The 19,110-nt window shown below is 39.2% G+C and overlaps 1 protein-coding gene across 1 annotated transcript in view; it reads right to left on the bottom strand.

The window, feature by feature from the left end:
* Positions 1 to 1,354: 1,354 nt before the first annotated feature.
* Positions 1,355 to 19,110, bottom strand: part of ZYG11A (zyg-11 family member A, cell cycle regulator) — a 58,659-nt gene continuing 40,903 nt past the window's right edge. The window contains exons 6-14 of the mRNA XM_060083573.1: positions 17,882 to 17,946; positions 16,435 to 16,534; positions 16,283 to 16,336; positions 12,455 to 12,616; positions 12,093 to 12,137; positions 8,107 to 8,301; positions 5,898 to 5,959; positions 5,399 to 5,496; positions 1,355 to 1,518 (exon numbers count right to left, since the gene is read on the bottom strand). Of these exons, the coding sequence (XP_059939556.1) occupies positions 1,355 to 1,518; positions 5,399 to 5,496; positions 5,898 to 5,959; positions 8,107 to 8,301; positions 12,093 to 12,137; positions 12,455 to 12,616; positions 16,283 to 16,336; positions 16,435 to 16,534; positions 17,882 to 17,946 (945 nt within the window). The remainder of the gene's footprint in view (positions 1,519 to 5,398; positions 5,497 to 5,897; positions 5,960 to 8,106; positions 8,302 to 12,092; positions 12,138 to 12,454; positions 12,617 to 16,282; positions 16,337 to 16,434; positions 16,535 to 17,881; positions 17,947 to 19,110) is intronic.

The raw sequence follows: 19,110 nt of genomic DNA, 5'->3' as shown, positions 1-19,110 counted from the left end.
TCCGGTCAGGAAAGTAAGACAGCCTTTTGAATCACGCAAAAGAGTGAATGAGAAAAAATACTGTGTAGTTGCAGGACTGTAGAAGGAAGCAGGTTACAAATTCCTCTTATCCAGTCACCAGTGAGCAACAGTTTGAAATATGGTTTAGAATAAGAATAAGCCTCATCTGATTCCAAACGAAGGTATATAGCATTCCAGTTAAGAGTCTGGCCAGCTAACAGCACAAAAATCTAGTCCTAAAATAAGCTACTAATTCAGAAAGGAATTTATTTCTCTGAAAAACTTAAACAGATGAATGGTAAAACGTGTTTTGTTAGCTGTCAATAATAAGGTGAGGAAGGACTTCACACTCTATTCCATAGACGGGTTTGCAGAGGACACAAACCAAAGCAGCTGAGAGTTTATACTGTGAGTGAGGCTGGTTCTCAGAAAAGCTCACTATTTTTCTCATCTCCATATTAGGTAAGAGCACCTCTTTGCATCTCTGGCACAGCCCTTCCTTTTCCTCTCAGTTTTGGTCACAGTCCTAACTCAAATTAAAAATTTGAGGGACTGAGGGTTTGAGATTTATAATCCCCATATAATCTTTCATCTGAACACTCTATTCTCAGTCCTAACTTTGACCGTGCCCCACCACCACACCCAATTACACACAATGTTATGCTTACTCAGTCTAATGCGTAACGCTGGAGGGAGAAAGGTCAAAGGTAGACTACCCAAAATCATAAAAATATATTTCTCTTCCCTCCACCCAACAAGTGGAAGGTACTCTGGTATTTATTAAAAATAATTTTTTTCCCTCCCCTCCAATAGAGGTTCTGCCTTCCAAACAATACATTTATACGTGTATGTTTCCTAGAACTTTTTCATGTACTTCTTTTCCAGTGGCTTCATATAACCAGGAATAACAACTTAGGAGATTCTTTCAAACATGAAATTTAACATAAATATCACAGCTTCCCCGTAAGTCTTTCTTTTTCCTTTCCTCTGACAAACACTCAGAGTTAAGAAATTGGCCAGGGCTAGAGAAAAGTAACTGGCATAGCTGTTCCAACACAAGCTCAGAGGTCTTCACACAGAGTCCAGGGCTTGATTTTTCAAAACTGCTGAAAGGGTATTCCCAGAATGATTCCAACTTGATTTGGGATCATGGCTATCATACAAACCCAACCTTCTTATAACTTACAGAAAACCAACCAAAAAAAAAAAAAAAAAAAGGCCAAGAAGGCAGTCAACTCACAAACTCCAGTGACAACTTGTTTCAATTCAATTCAACATTCAATTGGTGACAGGGCAGAAGACCTGACACTGAGCAACAGAGCACCTCTGAAGCCCCTGAGGATAAGAAGGGCATTCAACAGAGACGGGGTCTCTGATAATTCATGAAATGCATTCTGAAGTCATCTAGAATGGAGGTTGCAATGTGCTGTGCTTGGGGGTCTGCCTCACTGTGCTTCTGGATGTCACACAAAAGCTGCAGTCCTTCTTCTTCGACTAACATTTTGCAGTATTTGCTGGCTGAAAGAAAATCAAACAAAGAAACCTGATGGACAAGTTGGCATCTTAAATATTCCCAAATTACCACATTCACCATTTTGAAGAAAGAGTACAAAGTTTTAAGCCCTGTGACACAGGAATTAACAGATAAACTGTGTCAATTTAGAAGAAATATGCCAGTTAATGCTTGGCCTGTGTAATGAGATAATGGATGATTCTTTTATTATGTTTACTTCTGGACAACTCTATGCTTCAAATGTCTCTAATCCTAGCTAAAAGGATAAGAACATCTTTTATTACAAAAACAGTACAAATTTCAGGTTCAGGCAATATGTTGAGCTAGACAACCTAAAAACACCAGAGCTGGATACAGTATAATTGAAAAAAATTTTAATTCATAGTTGAGTGCACAAAGTAAAGGAATTGTCCAGGAGTCAGACACAAAGAGCAAAAAGCACCTAAAGCTCATGTAACCTAACCTGTAACTATCGTGAGGCAGAAAGGGACTATCAGTTTCAGTAATCTAGGAATTTAGATTTTAACTTAGGAAGTCAGAAGCAAAATCAATGCATAAAGCTGGCCCCTCAAAGGGCTAGACAAGACAACGGACAAGACAATGAAACATCTGCATTTAGCCTGGGCTCCTGGGGAGAAGTCTTTCCTGAGAATTTATAACTAGTCCCAAGTTGGTATAGGGTTTGAATTTACATTACCCTAAATGTTCTGGGAACCCTTGAGCTGAGAAATTAATATAAGAATTAGTCCAATCCCAGGGAAACCTCTAGAACACTTGACAGAAGCAAATACAAAGCTGTACTGAAGGCACATGTCCACAAATCAGTCTGAAAGGATTCTCTTAATCAGTCCAAGAGTCTATTAGACACAGAAACAATGATCCAAAAACACATCTAAGGCAATTACCAAGAATGCAGTAAAAAGGAACAAAGATATGGAAACATTTTTTTTTAAATGGTTACAAAATATGTAGGACAGATTCAGAGAAGTTGTAAGATACTTCTGATAGATGTTACAAGAAAGGAATAGAGAGAATAGGTGGAGGGTAATATTTTAAAAGAAAATGGCTGAAAATTTTCATCAATTTTGTAAGGTATAATCATGGCCTGAAACCCAGGGGCCATATAACAAAATACTGACTTGTAAAAACAATGAATAAAATCAAGACAATAAACTGGGAAAAAATATTTTCAAGAGTTTCTTCAAATTAAAAAGACCAAAAAACAGTAAACAAAAAGTGAGCAATGGAAATCAACAGACAATTCAAATATAAGACAGTTCACCTTACTTAAAATAAACGTCAACTGAGACTCTCTTTCACCTTAGACGGACAAAGATCAAAAATTTCAACTAGGGCTTCCCTGGTGGCACAGTGGTTGAGAGTCCGCCTGCCAATGCCGGGTACACGGGTTTGTGCCCTGGTCCGGGAAGATCCCACATGCCGCGGAGTGGCTGGGCCCATGAGCCATGGCCGCTGAGCCTGCACGTCCGGAGCCTGTGCTCCGCAATGGGAGAGGCCACAACAGTGAGAAGCCCGTGTACCGCCAAAAAAAAAAAAAAAAAAAAAAAAAAAAAAAAAATTCAACTAAACCTTTTTGCAAGAATAAAAGGAAACTGGAAGCTCTAATATATTGCTGATGGGAATACAAACTGGTAATCAATTCTCTGGATGACAGTTTAGCAATACCTACCAAAACAAGCATTCATAACACTTTGACTCAGTAATTCTAAAAGTATTCTGCAGATTATGCTTGCAAAGTGATGTCTTTTATTTTAACAAATGGTATGCACTACGCTTGTACTAATACTGTGCTATATACAAATGCTCGTACTATGAGCCAAGCAATGTTTAAATGCTTTGCAAATGTTACCTCATTTAATTCTCATAACAGCCCTATGAAATAGGTACTTTAATCCCCATTTTACAGATGAGGAAACTGGAGCACAGAGGGGTTCAGTAACTTGCTCAAGCTCCCACAGTTAGTAAATGGGAGCAAAGTACAAATAGTCTGATTCTGGGGTCTGTCCTCTTAATTAGCACATATGTTCATCTTTCCTAAATATATAGTATGTGTGTGAGTGAGAGTGAGAGAGAGAATGTCATTATTCATTGAACCAGTGTTTATATTGTGATAGAAAAGACTGGAAACAATGTTAAATAAATTGTTACATCATATAGCAAAGAAATACGGAGGAATCTAATTAATAGTGGTGATCTGGAGTCAGATCACTAGGTTAGAACCCTATCTCTGCCGGTGCAGGCTGTTTTAACTTTGGGCAAGTTACTTTACTTCTTTATGCCTCGTTTTCTCATCTGTAACAGATATAGAATAAAATGCTACCCGTTCTATCTGTTGTGAAGATTAAATAAGTTACACATAAATAGCTTACAACACTGCTTGGCACATAGTAAATATAAATACTCAACTAAATTCTAGTTTTTGTTACAGTTACTACTGTTGTAATTGAATATATCAGAGTCTATTTCAATGCCATTCAAACTGATTGATCTGCCTCCATCTATTCATATGCCAGTACCATTTAAAGAGAAGTGTTAGAGACTTCTCTGGTGGTCCAGTGGTTAGGACCCCATGCTTCCACTGCAAGGGGTGCCAGGGTTTGATCCCTGGTCTGGGAATTAAGATTCTGCACGCCACAGGCACAGCCAAAAATAAATAAATAAATAAAGAGAAGTATTAGGGCAAGCTCCTAAAAACCATTTTTCTCAGTCAGTTCTTTCCTGTTTATCCTGCCACTTTAACTTTAAAATAATTTTCAGATTCCTCAACTCTTACTCATTCACTTGAATTGTATTATATCCGTGAACTGAAAAGAATTGAGTATAGTATGTCTCACAATTATTTCAGGCTTTTAAATTATTTCCTATAGTTTTTTTTGCATATAGGCCTCAATACTTGTTAAAGCCATTTTAAGATACCTTATGCTTTTGATAGTTAAACCTTTAATTAATTCTAAAAGTTATATCTTAGGTTTTTTAATATAAAATTATAGCCTGTATTTCTTTTATAATAAAAGCAAAAATTTTAATAATAATGCTTAACAAAGAATAAAAGCCAAAGGACTTCCCTGGTGACGCAGTGGATAAGACTCCACGCTCCCAATGTAGGGGGCCTGGGTTCGATCCCTGGTCAGAGAACTAGATCCCACATGCATGCCACAACTAAGGAGCTGGCAAGGCACAACTAAGGAGCCCTGGAGCCATAATTAAAGAGCCCACCTGCCGCAACCAACAATCCCACGTGCTGAAACTAAGGAGCCCACAAGCCACAACTAAGACCTGGCACAACCAAATAAATATTTTTTTAAAAAAAGAATAAAAGCCAAGAATTCCCAAGGGGAATTTAAAACAGCAAAACATGGAAAAAGATTTAATCTGCCTGGGACCAACTCCTGACATCTGGCCCCCCAGCCTCCCTCAAACCATTACAAAGAGGCAAATCTATGTATTACTATAGGAAGAACAGTATTCATGATAAACTACTGAGTGAAAAACAGCAAGCTATAGGATAGTATGCACAGAATGAGCCCATTTTGTCTAAAAACATTATCCTATTCGCATATAGTATATACTAACTATAGCATGTATACAGAAAAGTATCTGGAAGTATAGTTATAGTTATCAACTTATGGACAGTGCTTGCCTATGGGGAATAGGAGTGGGAGCAAACTTTCACTTTCTATATTGCTTGACAACCACCCCCAATTATAATTCTGTAGCATTTTTTATACTAATACAAATGCTTTTCAGTTTCTTTTTTTAAAGTGTTAAAATCAGGACATAGGTGAACAATTTTTCAAGATTCCACCTTGAACTTAATCCTTATACAGAAAAATAGCTGGAAAACTATTCTTTTTAATTACATACGGTTTTTACTGCAGACATGATACATGGCCCATAGTGCCCAGAGCTGAACCTCTGGTTGAGAGACGTTGCCAAGGAGTGGGAAAAATGCCTTGAAGGATCTAAATAAGTACAAAGAAGATGTTTCTTCAGAACTCAAGCTAACATCAGGGATATAATAATAATTTTCAACATTTTCCCCCAGGGTCAATTCCTCACCAAGACAGATATACTGCTGAGCATATAATCAGAACTAGCATTTAAGAAATTATACTCTGTGTGAGACATTATACATTCAATATCTGATTCCACCCTCAATCTTGCATACTGCCAGCCTCATTTTACAGATGATGAAAACTGAGTCTCAGAGATTTTCTAAAAGTGATTTTCCCAATATCACAAAGAAACAGGCTTTGAACACAGGCTATTTTATTCTAATATTTAATCACTGTACCATGGCCTCTACATAGTGAGTAGACTGAGGACAAGCTTTAAGAAAAGCACTATACCATCATGAAATTACCTGTAGGTCACCAATGCTGTCATCTTACAACTTGAACTTGGCCAATTCTGGATGGTTGTATACTGTACAAAAAGACAAATCAAGATTCTGGTATTGTTTCATGTCCTTTATAATTACATATATATGAAACAACATAAGTTTTCAAAATATGGGATTGATTACTCAAATTTAGGATACCTAACCTGCCAACTATCGATTAAATAAGCATTATATATGTAGAATATAAACAAAGTCATGTGGAAAACAATGCAATAAAAAGGGGCTCCTGTTTAATGATGGAAGATTGAGCATGCACCCACTCCTCTCCTAAATCCCATGAACAGAATGATACAAACGGTTTAAAAGAAGACAAATACACATAGAAGAAAGCAAAAGAAAAATGGTAACTAATTTAATAGATCTAGCGCTGGGGAAGGTTAAAAAAACAAACCATTTTGAACAGAACACCCAAGAGACTTAAAAATTTGGCAAAAGTATTACTTCAGGAAGTGAGATTAGAGGTGGGGTTGAAAATAGGAGGATTGGTTGAAAGTATCAAAGAATCAAGACTTCAAGATTTCCTCTAACACCCCTTACAAAAATTTCTGGATTGGGCAATCCTATGAACAACTGAGGCTGGGAGTACCATGCTAAAAACAGGGGGCTAAAGTGAAAAATCTAAATACTAAATGCTGAGTTTCCTTTACCCCCCAACTCTCTTCCTCTAGTGGGTGTTTAGCCTGTTGGAAGCCGACCTTATAATCTTCAATCAGAAGAATAGAAATTAAGGAAGGGAGGGACGGGACTTCCCTGGTGGTGCAGTGGTTAAGAATCCACCTGCCAATGCAGGGGACACGGGTTTAAGCCCTGGTCCGGGAAGATCCCACATGCTGCAGAGCAACTAAGCCCGTGCACCACAACTACTGAGCCTGCGCTCTAGGGCCCGCGAGCCACAACTACTGAGCCTGTGTGCTGCTACTGAAGCCCACGTGCCTAGAGCCCGTGCTCCTCAACAAGAGAAGCCACTGCAGTGAGAAATCCGTGCACCACAACAAAGAGTAGCCCCAGCTCGCTGCAATTTGAGAAAGCCCATGTTCAGCAACAAAGACCCAATGAAGCCAAAAAAAAAAGGAAGGGAAGGAAGCAGGGAGAAAAAAGAGGGAAAAAAAAGGAGGGATGGAGGGGCGAGAGGGAGAGAAAGAAATTTCCCAGAATTGAAGGAAATGAGCTTCCAGAGCAGTAAGTAGCCAACGTAGCAGATGAAAATGAACCCACATCAAGGCACATCACTGTGATTTCCAAACACTGAAGACAAAGGTCTTAAAGCTTCCAAAGAAAAATGGCACAGGACTTCTCAACAGTGATACAGAGAAATAAAAGACAATGGAGCAATGACTTAGAAATTGTGAAAATATTTCAAAACTTAACTTTTATACCTAGCCATTTGATCAACTAAATGTGAATGTATAATAAAGACCGTTTCAAACATAAAAGGTTTCAAATTTTCTTTTTCATACATCTCTTAGGAAGCTACTGGAGGATATGACCCAAGAGAATGAGGGAGTACACCAAAAAATAGGAAGGTACGCAATCCAGGAAACAGGGAATCCAACACAAGAGAGCAAAGAGAATCTCCAGAATGATAGTAAATGAATATCCTGGGATGACAGTGGTCTAACAGATATACAAAAAAGCAAATCAGATAGAAAAAAAAAACAGAAGGCTTGGGAAAGTAGTCTCCGAGAAGTTGAAGTAGACAGGATGTGCTTGAATGTACTGAAAGGAGATGTATACTTGGAGTATAGGAAAAGGTGTGCATTGGGACAAAGAGAAAAAGAATCTTCATTTTCCAAAGTGGGAAAATAAATTGATAATGTCTTAAACTACAAAGTCAAGAAATAACAACATATGTTAGAGATATGGAGGTAAACACCAAAAGAAATAGCTTTAAAAAGAGCTGAGAGTGGGAAAGAGAATTAGAATCAGCCATATAAATGGTTTGCATGTATAACTTTTATAGAAGGAAAGTTATCAGAAGGAATGCAACAAAATGTTAATAGAGATTAGCTTTGGGTGGTAAGGTGTGGGTGATTTATGTTTTCTTTATATTTTTCTCTATCTTTCCCATTTTCTACAATGAACACATATTTCAAAAATTCTTATGATCTAGAAAAATAAGTTTTCTGCAAGAGATGACTCTGGGTTTTGTAAAGAGCAATGGTTCTCATACCAGATCCTGGAGAAGTGCTCTCCTCTGGAGGTCATGGGATATCCAGGGCTGTTTGTCAGATGTCAGGTGGGCTATGATGCCTGCAGCTAAATAGCTGACTTCCAATTCCTTACTATGCAGCAAGCTGCTGACATGCTTTACCACATCTTCAGTCATCAGCTTGGAAGAGAGTTCTCTGACTTCAGCTATGTTGTTCTATGGGTCAGATGGAGCAGAGAATATCAGGGACAGGAAAGGAGGGGAGAATCAGGAACTGGTTCCTCTCCCTCTCCGACTGCTCAGCTCATATACACACAAGAACACTTAGTCCCATCCTCCTCCCTCTGATTTAGCCTAACACCTACAATCCCACCCCCTTGATGATGAGGATGATCAGTAATAACAAATCATTGAGTAAGCACTTACTAAGTGCCAGGCACTGAGCTAGAGAGACTGAAATGTCTTTTTATCTGCCTTATTTCACTTAATCTTTAATAGTCCTACAAAGAAATTCGACACTCAGCAAGACTGACTTGTCAGGTTCACACTGCTAATAACTGGTTGGACTAGAATACAAATCCAGGTCTGACTAAAAAACTTAACATTCCTGGGGGCCCACTATATGTTACATTAGCTTTAAGTTTAACAGTAACAATGAAAGGCAGGAAGTATTTTTGTTATTTTATGTACTGTATTAGTTTTCTATGTGTGTAACAAATTAACACAAACTTGGTGGCTTAAAACAACATACATTTTTCCTCTCCCAGTTTCTGTGGGCCTCGCTTAGCTGGGTCTCACAAGCCTGCAGTCAAAGGGCTGGCTGGGCTGCATTCTCATCTGGAGGCTCCAATGGGTGAGGTGTGGGTGGGGAGAATACTTCCAAGCTCACTCAGACCTTGGCAGAATTCATTCCCCTGTGGCTGCAGGAAGGAGGGTTTCTTGCTGGAGGCCACCCTCAGCTCCCAGAAGCTGCCCATAATTTTTTTTGCTATGTGGGCTTCTCCCTTCTCCAACCACTCACTTCTCGAGTGTCTGCTAGGAAGAAGGATTTTATACATATTGTAATATAATCACAGGAGTGATATCCTATTATCTTTGCCATATTCTGTTAGTTAGAAGCAAGCCACAGGTCCTGCCCAGACTCTGGGGAAGGGGATTACACAAAGACATGAACACCAAAAAAAACCTATTATCACTGGGGGTTGGTCACTTAGGGTCTGTCTGTCCACTACACAGGTGAAAAAACAAAGGTTTAGAGGATAAACACACAGTCAAAGCAACCACAGCAGTTACTGCTCCTTCTCAAGCAGCTTTCAGAAAAGTATACTCTATAGACTTAGTATGTTGAAAAAGGCATAAGGCACTCTGCAGAAAATTGTACTGTTTTGAGACCCACCCTGCCCCCTTCTCCCAAGACTAGCTATACCCCTCTTGTCAACAGCATGATTTCAGCAGAAATTGCACTGTTTTTAGATCCCCTGCCCTTCTTCCCTGGGCCAGCTACACAATTAGTCAACAGCATGACTTCAGCATTGAGTCTATCAGATGGCAGCCCCAAACAAGAAGAGACAAGATGATAGACAGGATCCTTAGCAAAACTGAGAGGGACACCTCAGTTGAGTCCCAAGTTCCTCTTGTAATCCTGGCAGAGGCTGTTATATTAGCCTTTTCTTCCCAAGAGTCTATGGAATAAAATACTGAATGGGAGCTACAGGAGAATGTGGGTCTTCCTCATACAGAAAAAGGAAGGAAAAGGAACAACCTCCCTAATCCTCAGTATTCTGAGAGGCTCTCAAAAGGATAAAAAGTAGGATACTTAGCATTGTATAGATCTATGAGGCTTCAATCCACCCTTCTGGCCTGATTTCCCATTGTTTTTCTTCTTCCCACCTTCTCCCAAAATTCCAGACACTCTATATTACGGTGTCCCTCAAATGATTACATTTTCTCATCCTTTCTTAGCCCCAAATGACCTTTGTTCCTTTCTTCTACTTTTCTGTACCTTCCAGGTTTCCAATACCAATCATGTATTCCTCTCTATGAAGCCTTTCACATCTGCTCTGTCCCAAGTCCTGTATGTGTTAGGGATACAAAGGGAAAGACACAGTCCCTGCTTTCAATGAGTTCATGATCTAGAATCAAAGGCTCCCACTGGACTTTGTGCCTCTTTTCCAGCACTTACCACAGTCAATCATGAATTAGAGAGGTATGTGCATACATGTCTGACACCACCTCCCAACGTTATTAGTACTACCGGCTTGCTATGTTTCATGTATCTGTGTCTTCCAAAGCACCAGCACAGCAAACTGCAGGGGCATACAGTAGTATGTCTTCGTTACTTTTTGTAAATCTTCACCTTTATCTTTAGGAAACAAAGAAATCTCTCAATAACAAATATCCTGATTGGGAGGTAGTATAAAAGTATAAACAAAGATATTTCTAAAAAATTAATTCAATTGTTAAAGAGGAAGTATAGTAAAGTGGCTAATATCAGAGGGTCTGGAGCCAGACTGCCTGAGTTTGAGTTCTGATTCTGCCTCTTACTATCTAGGTAACATAGGGTAAATGGCACTTCTGTGCCTCAGACTGAATATCTATAAAATGTAGACGACGATGTATGGGAGAGTACAGAACATAACGCAATTTCCCCATCCCTGTGTATATGCCCTTTAACAATGTGACTGCTGCTCTTCCCATCAAGGGGTGGCCACCTCCTTTAATCTGGGCTTATCCATAGGCATAAGAAATACCTGGTCTTTGTCCCTGGTTCCTGACTCAGAGCTCTCAAATCCCTTGGAATTTCTGGAGTGATTGGAGCATCTTTGTTCTAATGAGGTGACTCTTGGCAGGCACCTAGATAGCTTCTGGATGGGGGCTGGATGCCAGAAAGACCAAACCTTGATTAGAAGCCTGGAACTTTCAACCCCATGCCCCCAACTTCAGAGGGAGAGGAGAGAGGCTAAAGATTGAATTAATAATCAATCATGCCTGTGTGATGAGACCCCCCCCACCCCCACATAAATACCCCTAAATAATGGGGTTTGGAGAATTTCTGGGTTGGTGAACACATCAAGGTGCTGGGAAGGTGGTGTATCCAGAGAGGGCATGGAAGCTCTGCACACATTCCTCCTTCCTTGCCCTACATATCTCTTCTATTTGACTATTTCTGAGTTGTATCCTGTAATAAACTGAAAATAGCAAATAAAGTGCCTTCCTCAGTTCTGTGAGCCATTCTAGCAAATTATCGACCTAAGGAGGGGGTCGTGGAAACCCCCAATTTAAAGTCAGTCAGTCAGAAGTAGGGGTGGCCTGGGCTTAACAGTTGGCAACTAAAGTGGAGGCAGACTTGTGAGACTGAGCTTTTTAACTTGTGGGATCTGATGCTAACTCTGGATAGCTAGTGGCAGAATTGAACTGAATAGAACTGTAGGACACCCAGTTGGTGTCAAACAAGTGGCAAAGTGGTTGTTGGAAAATACCCCAGGTCTCATAACCTACTTTGACCTGTGAGACATTAGAAAATCTGATATAAGCAGAGGTTTAAGAAGCACTTGTACAGTGCACTTGCCTTCTATTGCTGCCCAGAAACTGCCAAGTGAAGAAGCTCATGGAGACACAATGCCCAGCTAACAACCTGCACCAATGGTCAGAGTTGAGGGTCAGGCCATCCTAGAGCATCTAGGCCTAGCTGAGCCACCAGATGACTGCAGCGACACGAGTAACTCCACAGAGACCAGCAGAACAACTGTACAGCTGGGCTGAGTTCAAACTCTTGACCCACAGATTCATAAGTGAATAAAATGGATGCTGTTTTAAGCTGTAGTTTGTTTACAGCAATAGATGACTCATATATAATGGTATTTACTTTATAGGGATAGTGTGAAGATTAAATGAGTTAATGCATGTAAACTGCTTACAAAAGTGCCTAGCACATAGTAGGTACTACATGAGCGCGAGCTTTCTATTTTTTTAAGTAATTAGAATTAACTCAAAACAATTCACCTTACCAAAAGACCAAGTACTTTTCTTTGTATTGTTGACTCTGAAAAAGTCTGTGAAAAGAATATACAGGTTTTATCATGAAGAAAAGAACTTTACAGGGACTTCCCTGGTGGTCCAGTGGGTGAGACTCCGCACTCCCAATGCAGGGGGCCCAGGTTCAATCCCTGGTCGGGGAACTAGATTCTGCATGCGTGTCACAACTAAGAGTCTGCATGCCACAACTAAGAAGTCCTCATGCCGCAACTAAGAGTCTGCATGCTGCAACTAAGAAGTCCGCATGCCACAACTAAGACCAGGAGCAGCCAAAATAAATAAATAAATATTTTTTAAAAGGACTTTACATATAAACTCAATCCTGTCTTCCCACCTCCAAGACTTGGATGAAGATTGCCAATCCTTGATTTTCAATAACGTGCTTGCAGGCAGCTGGAGATTCATCTGTAAGATTCCAAAGTGCTTTCAAAGTAAACAAGAAGGTGACATCATCTAAATTCTCAGTAGTCTTTTGTTTTACTATTGCTAGAAGTTCCTAAAAAACAAAGAGACAGGGAGTAAGATGTCCTAGTGACTGACTCAATTCCAGTATAAGGAAAGAAATGGTTAAGAAAAGCTTTAGAATCAAACCTCGGTTCTAAACCCAAGTTCTATCACTTAATAGCTTTGTGACCCACTTTCTCTCTATAAAATGACTTACACCTATTTTTTAGGGTTTTTGTGAGGAAAAAATATTAAAGTTTATCAAGCACTTAATCTAGTTCTTGGTGCTTGTTAATAAACCTCATAATCAAGTACATATCAGCTATTCCATTATTCACATATTGACAATGTTTAGTCAACACCTTTTGGAAGTCAGGCACGTATTCAGATAAGAGTGACAGATTAAAAAAAAGTTTATCTCAACTAAATAAAATAATTTTTTAGTTTTGGTAAACGCTCTGAAGGAAACACATAAAAGCCTAAGAACTTTCTTTAGAAAAGGTGGGAGAGGGAAGACTCCATACAAAGGTAATATGTAAAAGAGACCAAAAGAAAAAAAGGACAAGGCAGTTAAGCAAGGAATGAGGACATAAAAAGGGGAGGGGGTCAGATACTCCAGGCAAAAAAAAAAGTTTGCTGTTCTACACCACTGAGCAGGTTAGTATGGCTACAGGATAACATTAATTTGTAGTATAATATGTCCTAATAGCTTGAAGAAACCACTGACTTATTTAACAGAGATTCCAATATACCATTTCAAATCAGAATTTTTCTAGACAAAAGTTAAGCCAGTATTCATGATTTCTTTCAAACATACTAGACTGTCATGTGAAAGGAAAAAGACAGCCATTTCCACTTAACCAGCTAATGAAAAGATACATAAAATATAACAACGCTAAACAAACCAGATTATGTCTGTTTTCAGGAGGAATGAGACCATCTCAAATATTTTACCCCATCAGGAGAGAACATATCAAGAGAATTCACAAAAATAAAGCTGTTAGAGCCAAAAGAAGAATATGAGTGCACACCACGCTGGTAGCAATCACCTAGACAGCCAATGGTGTGAGTGGCAGCAAGGGAGGGAGCAGAAAGTGAGGCTGACCTGGAAAGCAACGACAGCTGTGATCAGGCCCATGGTTAGATGCTTTACACATTTTATCTTAATAATACTCAAAATAACTGCAAAATATTACTCCCATGTCCAATGCCAGTTTTTCAGATAAAGAATCTGAGGCGCAGAGGAGATAAGTAAATTACCTAAGGGCTATGGCTAGTTAGTGGCTGAACCTAGTTTGTTTTAATCTAAAGCCTGAACTTTTTTAATTTTTGAATTTTATTTATTTTTTTATACAGCAGGTTCTTATTGTCACCCATTTTATACACGTCAGTGTATACATGTCAATCCCAATCACCCAATTCATCACACCCCCACCCCCACCCCCCGCCACTCTCCCCGCCTGCTGTCCCTACGTTTGTTCTCTACATCTGTGTCTCAATTTCTGACCTGCAAACCGGTTCATCTGTGCCATTTTTCTAGGTTCCACATATATGCGTTAATATACGATATTTGTTTTTCTCTTTCTGGCTTACTTCACTCTGTATGACAGTCTCTAGATCCATCCACGTTAAAGCCGGAACTTTTGGTACCACTACCTAAAATGGTTTCTCCAAGAACTACAGGGCTACACTTCCCTCCGTGTTACTTTAAGTACTTGTTCTCCATATCAATATCTCTCTCTCTCTACCTCTATCTATTACTGTTAGCATTCCCAGTAACTTCAGTGTTCTTCCACCACATCATCTTGGCAAAACTCCTACCTTAGTTAAACCCTTCTTCATGCCCCACCTCCAAAATCTGAATATGGAAAAAGACTGTGCTCGAGTCTCACACTTAATATCTGCCTCAAAATTTCAAAAGGGCATTCAACTGTACTGGCAATCCTACTATATTTCTCAATGAATTCACTCCAAAGACTACTATTTCATAATTCTCACTCCCCAAACTTTAACTGCCATCTTCTTGTTCCTTTCATTTGATCAATTCATCTAAGTTTTCACTGGGAACCATAGCTATTCTTCCTAACAAAATCTAACAACCTGCTTGCCCTTGCATCAGTGTACTCTACCTTCCTTTCTGCTCCAATCTAAAGCCAGCATCTGGGGACTTTCCTGGTGGTCCGGTGGCTAAGGCTCCACGCTCCCAGTGCAGAGGGCCTGGGTTCGATCCCTGGTTCAGGGAACTAGATCCTGCATGCACGTCGCAACTAAGAAGTCCACGTGCCACACAAAGATCCAGCGTGCCGCAACTAAGACCCTTTGTAGCCAAAATACATAAATAAATAAATAAATATTTTTTTAAAAACCCAATGACAGGGGCTTCCCTGGTGGCGCAGTGGTTGAGAGTCCGCCTGCTGATGCAGGGGACACGGGTTCGTGCCCCGGTCCGGGAAGGTCCCACATGCCGCAGAGCGGCTGGGCCCCTGAGCCATGGCCACTGAGTCTGCGCGTCCAGAACCTGTGCTCCGCAACGGAGAGGCCACAACAGTGAGAGGCCCGCGTACCACAAAAAAACAAAAACAAACAAAAAAAAAACCCAATGACAAAAATTTCTCCTTTAAAAAAAAAGAATAAATTCAACAATATAAAATTTTTTTTTAATTATTGCATACCAAATCATGCCATAAATAAAGTAAAAACAGACTAACAGCCAACTGGGAAAAAATTACATGCATCTTATAAACATAAAGGAATCCTATAAATTAGAAAAAAGCCAGCAACCCTAAAGAAAAACTAAAGGCCATGAACAGACAATTCACAGAAATTATAAATGACTCTTCCAAAAAAAAAAAAAATGGCTCAAGCCTCACCTCAGAATAAGAGAAGTGCAAAATAAAACAATGATGTACATTTTTTCATGATCAATGTTAGCATAATCATAATGTAGATACTGATTTATTAAAACCTGTAATATAAATTTATTGGGGGTTGGGAAAGGAGGTAATTTGTAGAGATATATGTAGGAGAGCCAAATTCTTATTTACCATACCAGCAGAATCACGATATAACATCTAAAACTGATAAATCTTTTTTCTCTCTTTTTTTTAAATTGGAATATAGTTGCTTTACAATTCTGTTAGTTTCTGCTGTATAACGAAGTGAATCAGCTATATGTATACATATATCCCCTCCCTTTTGGACCTCCCTCCCACGCCCCGCCCCGGCTATCCCACCCATCTAGGTCATCACAGAACACCAAGCTGACAGCTCCCTGTGCTATAAAGCAGGTTCCCACTAGCTATCTATTTTACACATGGTAGTGTATTTATGTCAATCCTAATCGCCCAATTCTTCCTACCCTCCCCGTCCCCTCATGTCCACATATCTGTTCTCTATGTCTGAGTCTCTATTCCTGCCCTGGAAATAGGTCCATCTGTACCATTTTTCTAGATTCCACATACATGCTTTAATATACGATATTTGTTTTTCTCTTTCTGACTTACTTCACTCTGTAGGACAGACTGAAACCTCAATTATAAGCATTTTATTTAGAGATATGGAGAAGAAATAGCTATATGAGTACAGAATAGTTTCTTCTGGGTGCAGGTCTTACAGATTGTTCATTTTATAAGCTTTTTAAAATGATTTAATTTTTTAAACTATGTTCACAAATTACTTTTATTGAAAAAAAAAGTTATAAAAGTGACAATTAACCTACCTTAACTGCCATGAAGAGCTCTTCTTTAAGTTGTGCAGTTTGATCAGGTGAGAGCTATAAACAAACAAAAAGCCGAAAGTGAAATGTTAGACCTCCATCAAAGCTCCACCAAGACTAGGGAGAGAGAAATTTTGCATTTAGCGATCACATACCTGCAGGGCTAGAATAGAGGTTATGCTCACTGCCATTGTTTGCATCTTGGGGTTTTCATGCTTACAGAGCCATCTCATAACAAATTTGGCAGCATCGAACCTAAAAAACAGTATTTTTCTCACAGTAAAGTTTGTGAAACTGTACATGAGAAGTGAAGAAATCAGTTAGCCTCCCCAACAAATCTTGTTTAACAAAAATAGTCTTGGACTTATAAAGCCTCAGCTATGAAAGCAAAGAGCATTTGGCAAAAAGAAGAGAAAATCAGAAGAGGAAAAGGAGAGCATGCAAAAATGAATGTGAGTGGGAATTCCACAGCAGTCCAGTGGTTAGGGCTATGCATTTTCACTGCCAAGGGCCCAGGTTCGATCCCTTGTCAGGAACTAAGATCCCACAAGCCACGGGGCATGGCGAAAAAAAAAGAACGTGAGCAAAATGCACAAGATTCAAAGACTGACAGACCTAAAAAAGACTTATTTTTGGCACTCAGTTCCAACTATGATGGGTCTGAAAAAGGAAGTAAGTTCCCAAGAGGTAGTAATTTATAATCTGAATTGCAGACAGTGCTAAAATGCCACAGCAAACAAATCACTTAGCTAGACAAAATTCATGGCCCTTTATTCACGGCTTTTACTCAGCTCCAACAGATGATTGCTATACAGGAATGAAGACTAATTGAAAAAGAGCTTCCAACTTGTCAAAAGAAAGTGAAAATACAGATTCGTTTTTTTTTTTAATGAGGAAGACCACCTTCCCTACTGTACTTTTAAAAGTCGACTCTCATGTTAAGTACACACTTTAATTAGATTTGACAATGGCTTAGCCTACAACCTTGCATGCATAAATCATGGGCTCTGTTCATATCAGACTGTGGCTAATTTTCCTGTTGGCAGCAACTATTATTAATGGCAACTATTATTAATGTTTTGGAACTCATGAATCTGAGAGATTACAATGGCCTCAAGAGGAACCCCTCTGGAGTCTACAATGATGTTTTGTGTTTGTTTTTTTTTAAAAAAAAAGCATTATCAATAAAATAATAACAAAAAGAATGGTTAATATTTAGAACAGCCTGCACTCTTATGCTAGGCACTGTGATGAGTACCTTACAAACATCATATCTAATCCTCGTAAGAGTCACTATTTTACAAATGAGGAAACTTACGCACAAAGATCATGAAAGGGCGAGAACTTGATTCGATGCTTTACTCTCTGGAGCCCATGTTCTTACCACCCACTGCCCTAAACTGGAATCACACTTTGGGAGACAACACTTGCAAGTATAGTACTTCTGAACACCTCTGTGGGAAAATCTCAACAGAACATTCTCCCCCAACACTTTATCCCAGCCTTAATCAGACCCTTGCTAGGCTAATAACCAAAAGCCAACAATGCTCAGAGTCACACTGGTCAACACCCCAAAATCAGATAATCCAATTTTATACTTGCCTGTCAAATGGAACATCCACAAGAATCCTGGCATTGGTTAAGGAGAGAAGGCAATTCTTCTGTAACTTAACGGAATAAAGAAAAGTAATTCTGAGCAAATGTATACTCATTCTAAATAAAGGTTCTAATTAAACATTTGGAAGCTGCTACTAATAAGCTTTTCTTATTGAGAGCTTGTTGTGTACCTGGTCCTCTCCAAGTTCTTCACTTAATCTTACTATTAAACTCTGTAACATTCACCTTTGCCTAAAGAACAATCTTTCCCTTTTTTGGCAAAGAGGCAGTCTCCCTTCTCCCTGAACCCTAGAAGGATCTATGTAGAGAGTTGCCTGACTGTGTGTCAGTCCAAATCAATTACCGGAATTCTGGCCCATCTACTGAATGATAAATGTCCTTACCAGATCTCATAACGGATTCTGTGATAGAGCTTCTACTTTCTACCTATGATTGGTAGGGATTGAACTATGCCTTTAAAGATAGGAAAGAAAGAGAAAAGGCCTTCTAGGAAAGCTTTAGGAATAGAAAAATATAACATCTCTTTGGAAGGCCATGAGTAGGCCAGAGACATGCACTGCCATGACAGCAGTGTATGAGGCAGGGATAGCAAACCTGAAATGCCAGCAGGAACTAGGCAGTAACATAAACAAGTGAAGAAAGCAGAGTACGAAACAATAGGGCAGTGGTAGGAATTATGGCAAACTGGAGAATTCATACCCTTCTATAGGGGCAGTTGTTACTCAGCTCCAACTGATGACTGCCATGCAGGAATTAAGACTGAATTGAGAAGGATCATCCAACTTTTCAAGAGAGTGGAAATACAGATTTTTTTTTCAACAAGGAAAGACCACCTTCCTTGTTGTATTTTTAATAAATTGATTCCCATTTTAAGTACACACTTCAATTAGATTTGACTAATTTATAAAGATGTGTAACTAATACCACCCACCACCACCACAAGCAACATAAAAAATATTTCCATCACCCCAAAGAGTTCCACTGTGCCCCCTTCCACTCAATCCCAACCCTGCAAATTCCAGTCCCAGAAAATTATACTGTCATTACAGATTAGCCTTTACTAAGATTTCACATAAGTAAAATCATACAGTATCTACTCTCTTGCATCTGGCTTATCTTGCTCAGCATATAACGTTTCTGAGATTCATCCATGTTGTATATGTATCAGTACTTCATTCTTTTGTATCACCAAGTAGTATTTTCTTATATGAATA

Source organism: Mesoplodon densirostris, chromosome 2, assembly GCF_025265405.1.
Source record: "Mesoplodon densirostris isolate mMesDen1 chromosome 2, mMesDen1 primary haplotype, whole genome shotgun sequence".
Lineage (NCBI taxonomy): Eukaryota > Metazoa > Chordata > Mammalia > Artiodactyla > Ziphiidae > Mesoplodon > Mesoplodon densirostris.
The sequence above is the reverse complement of the archived record's forward strand: the minus strand, read 5'-3'. Positions and strand labels throughout refer to the sequence as shown.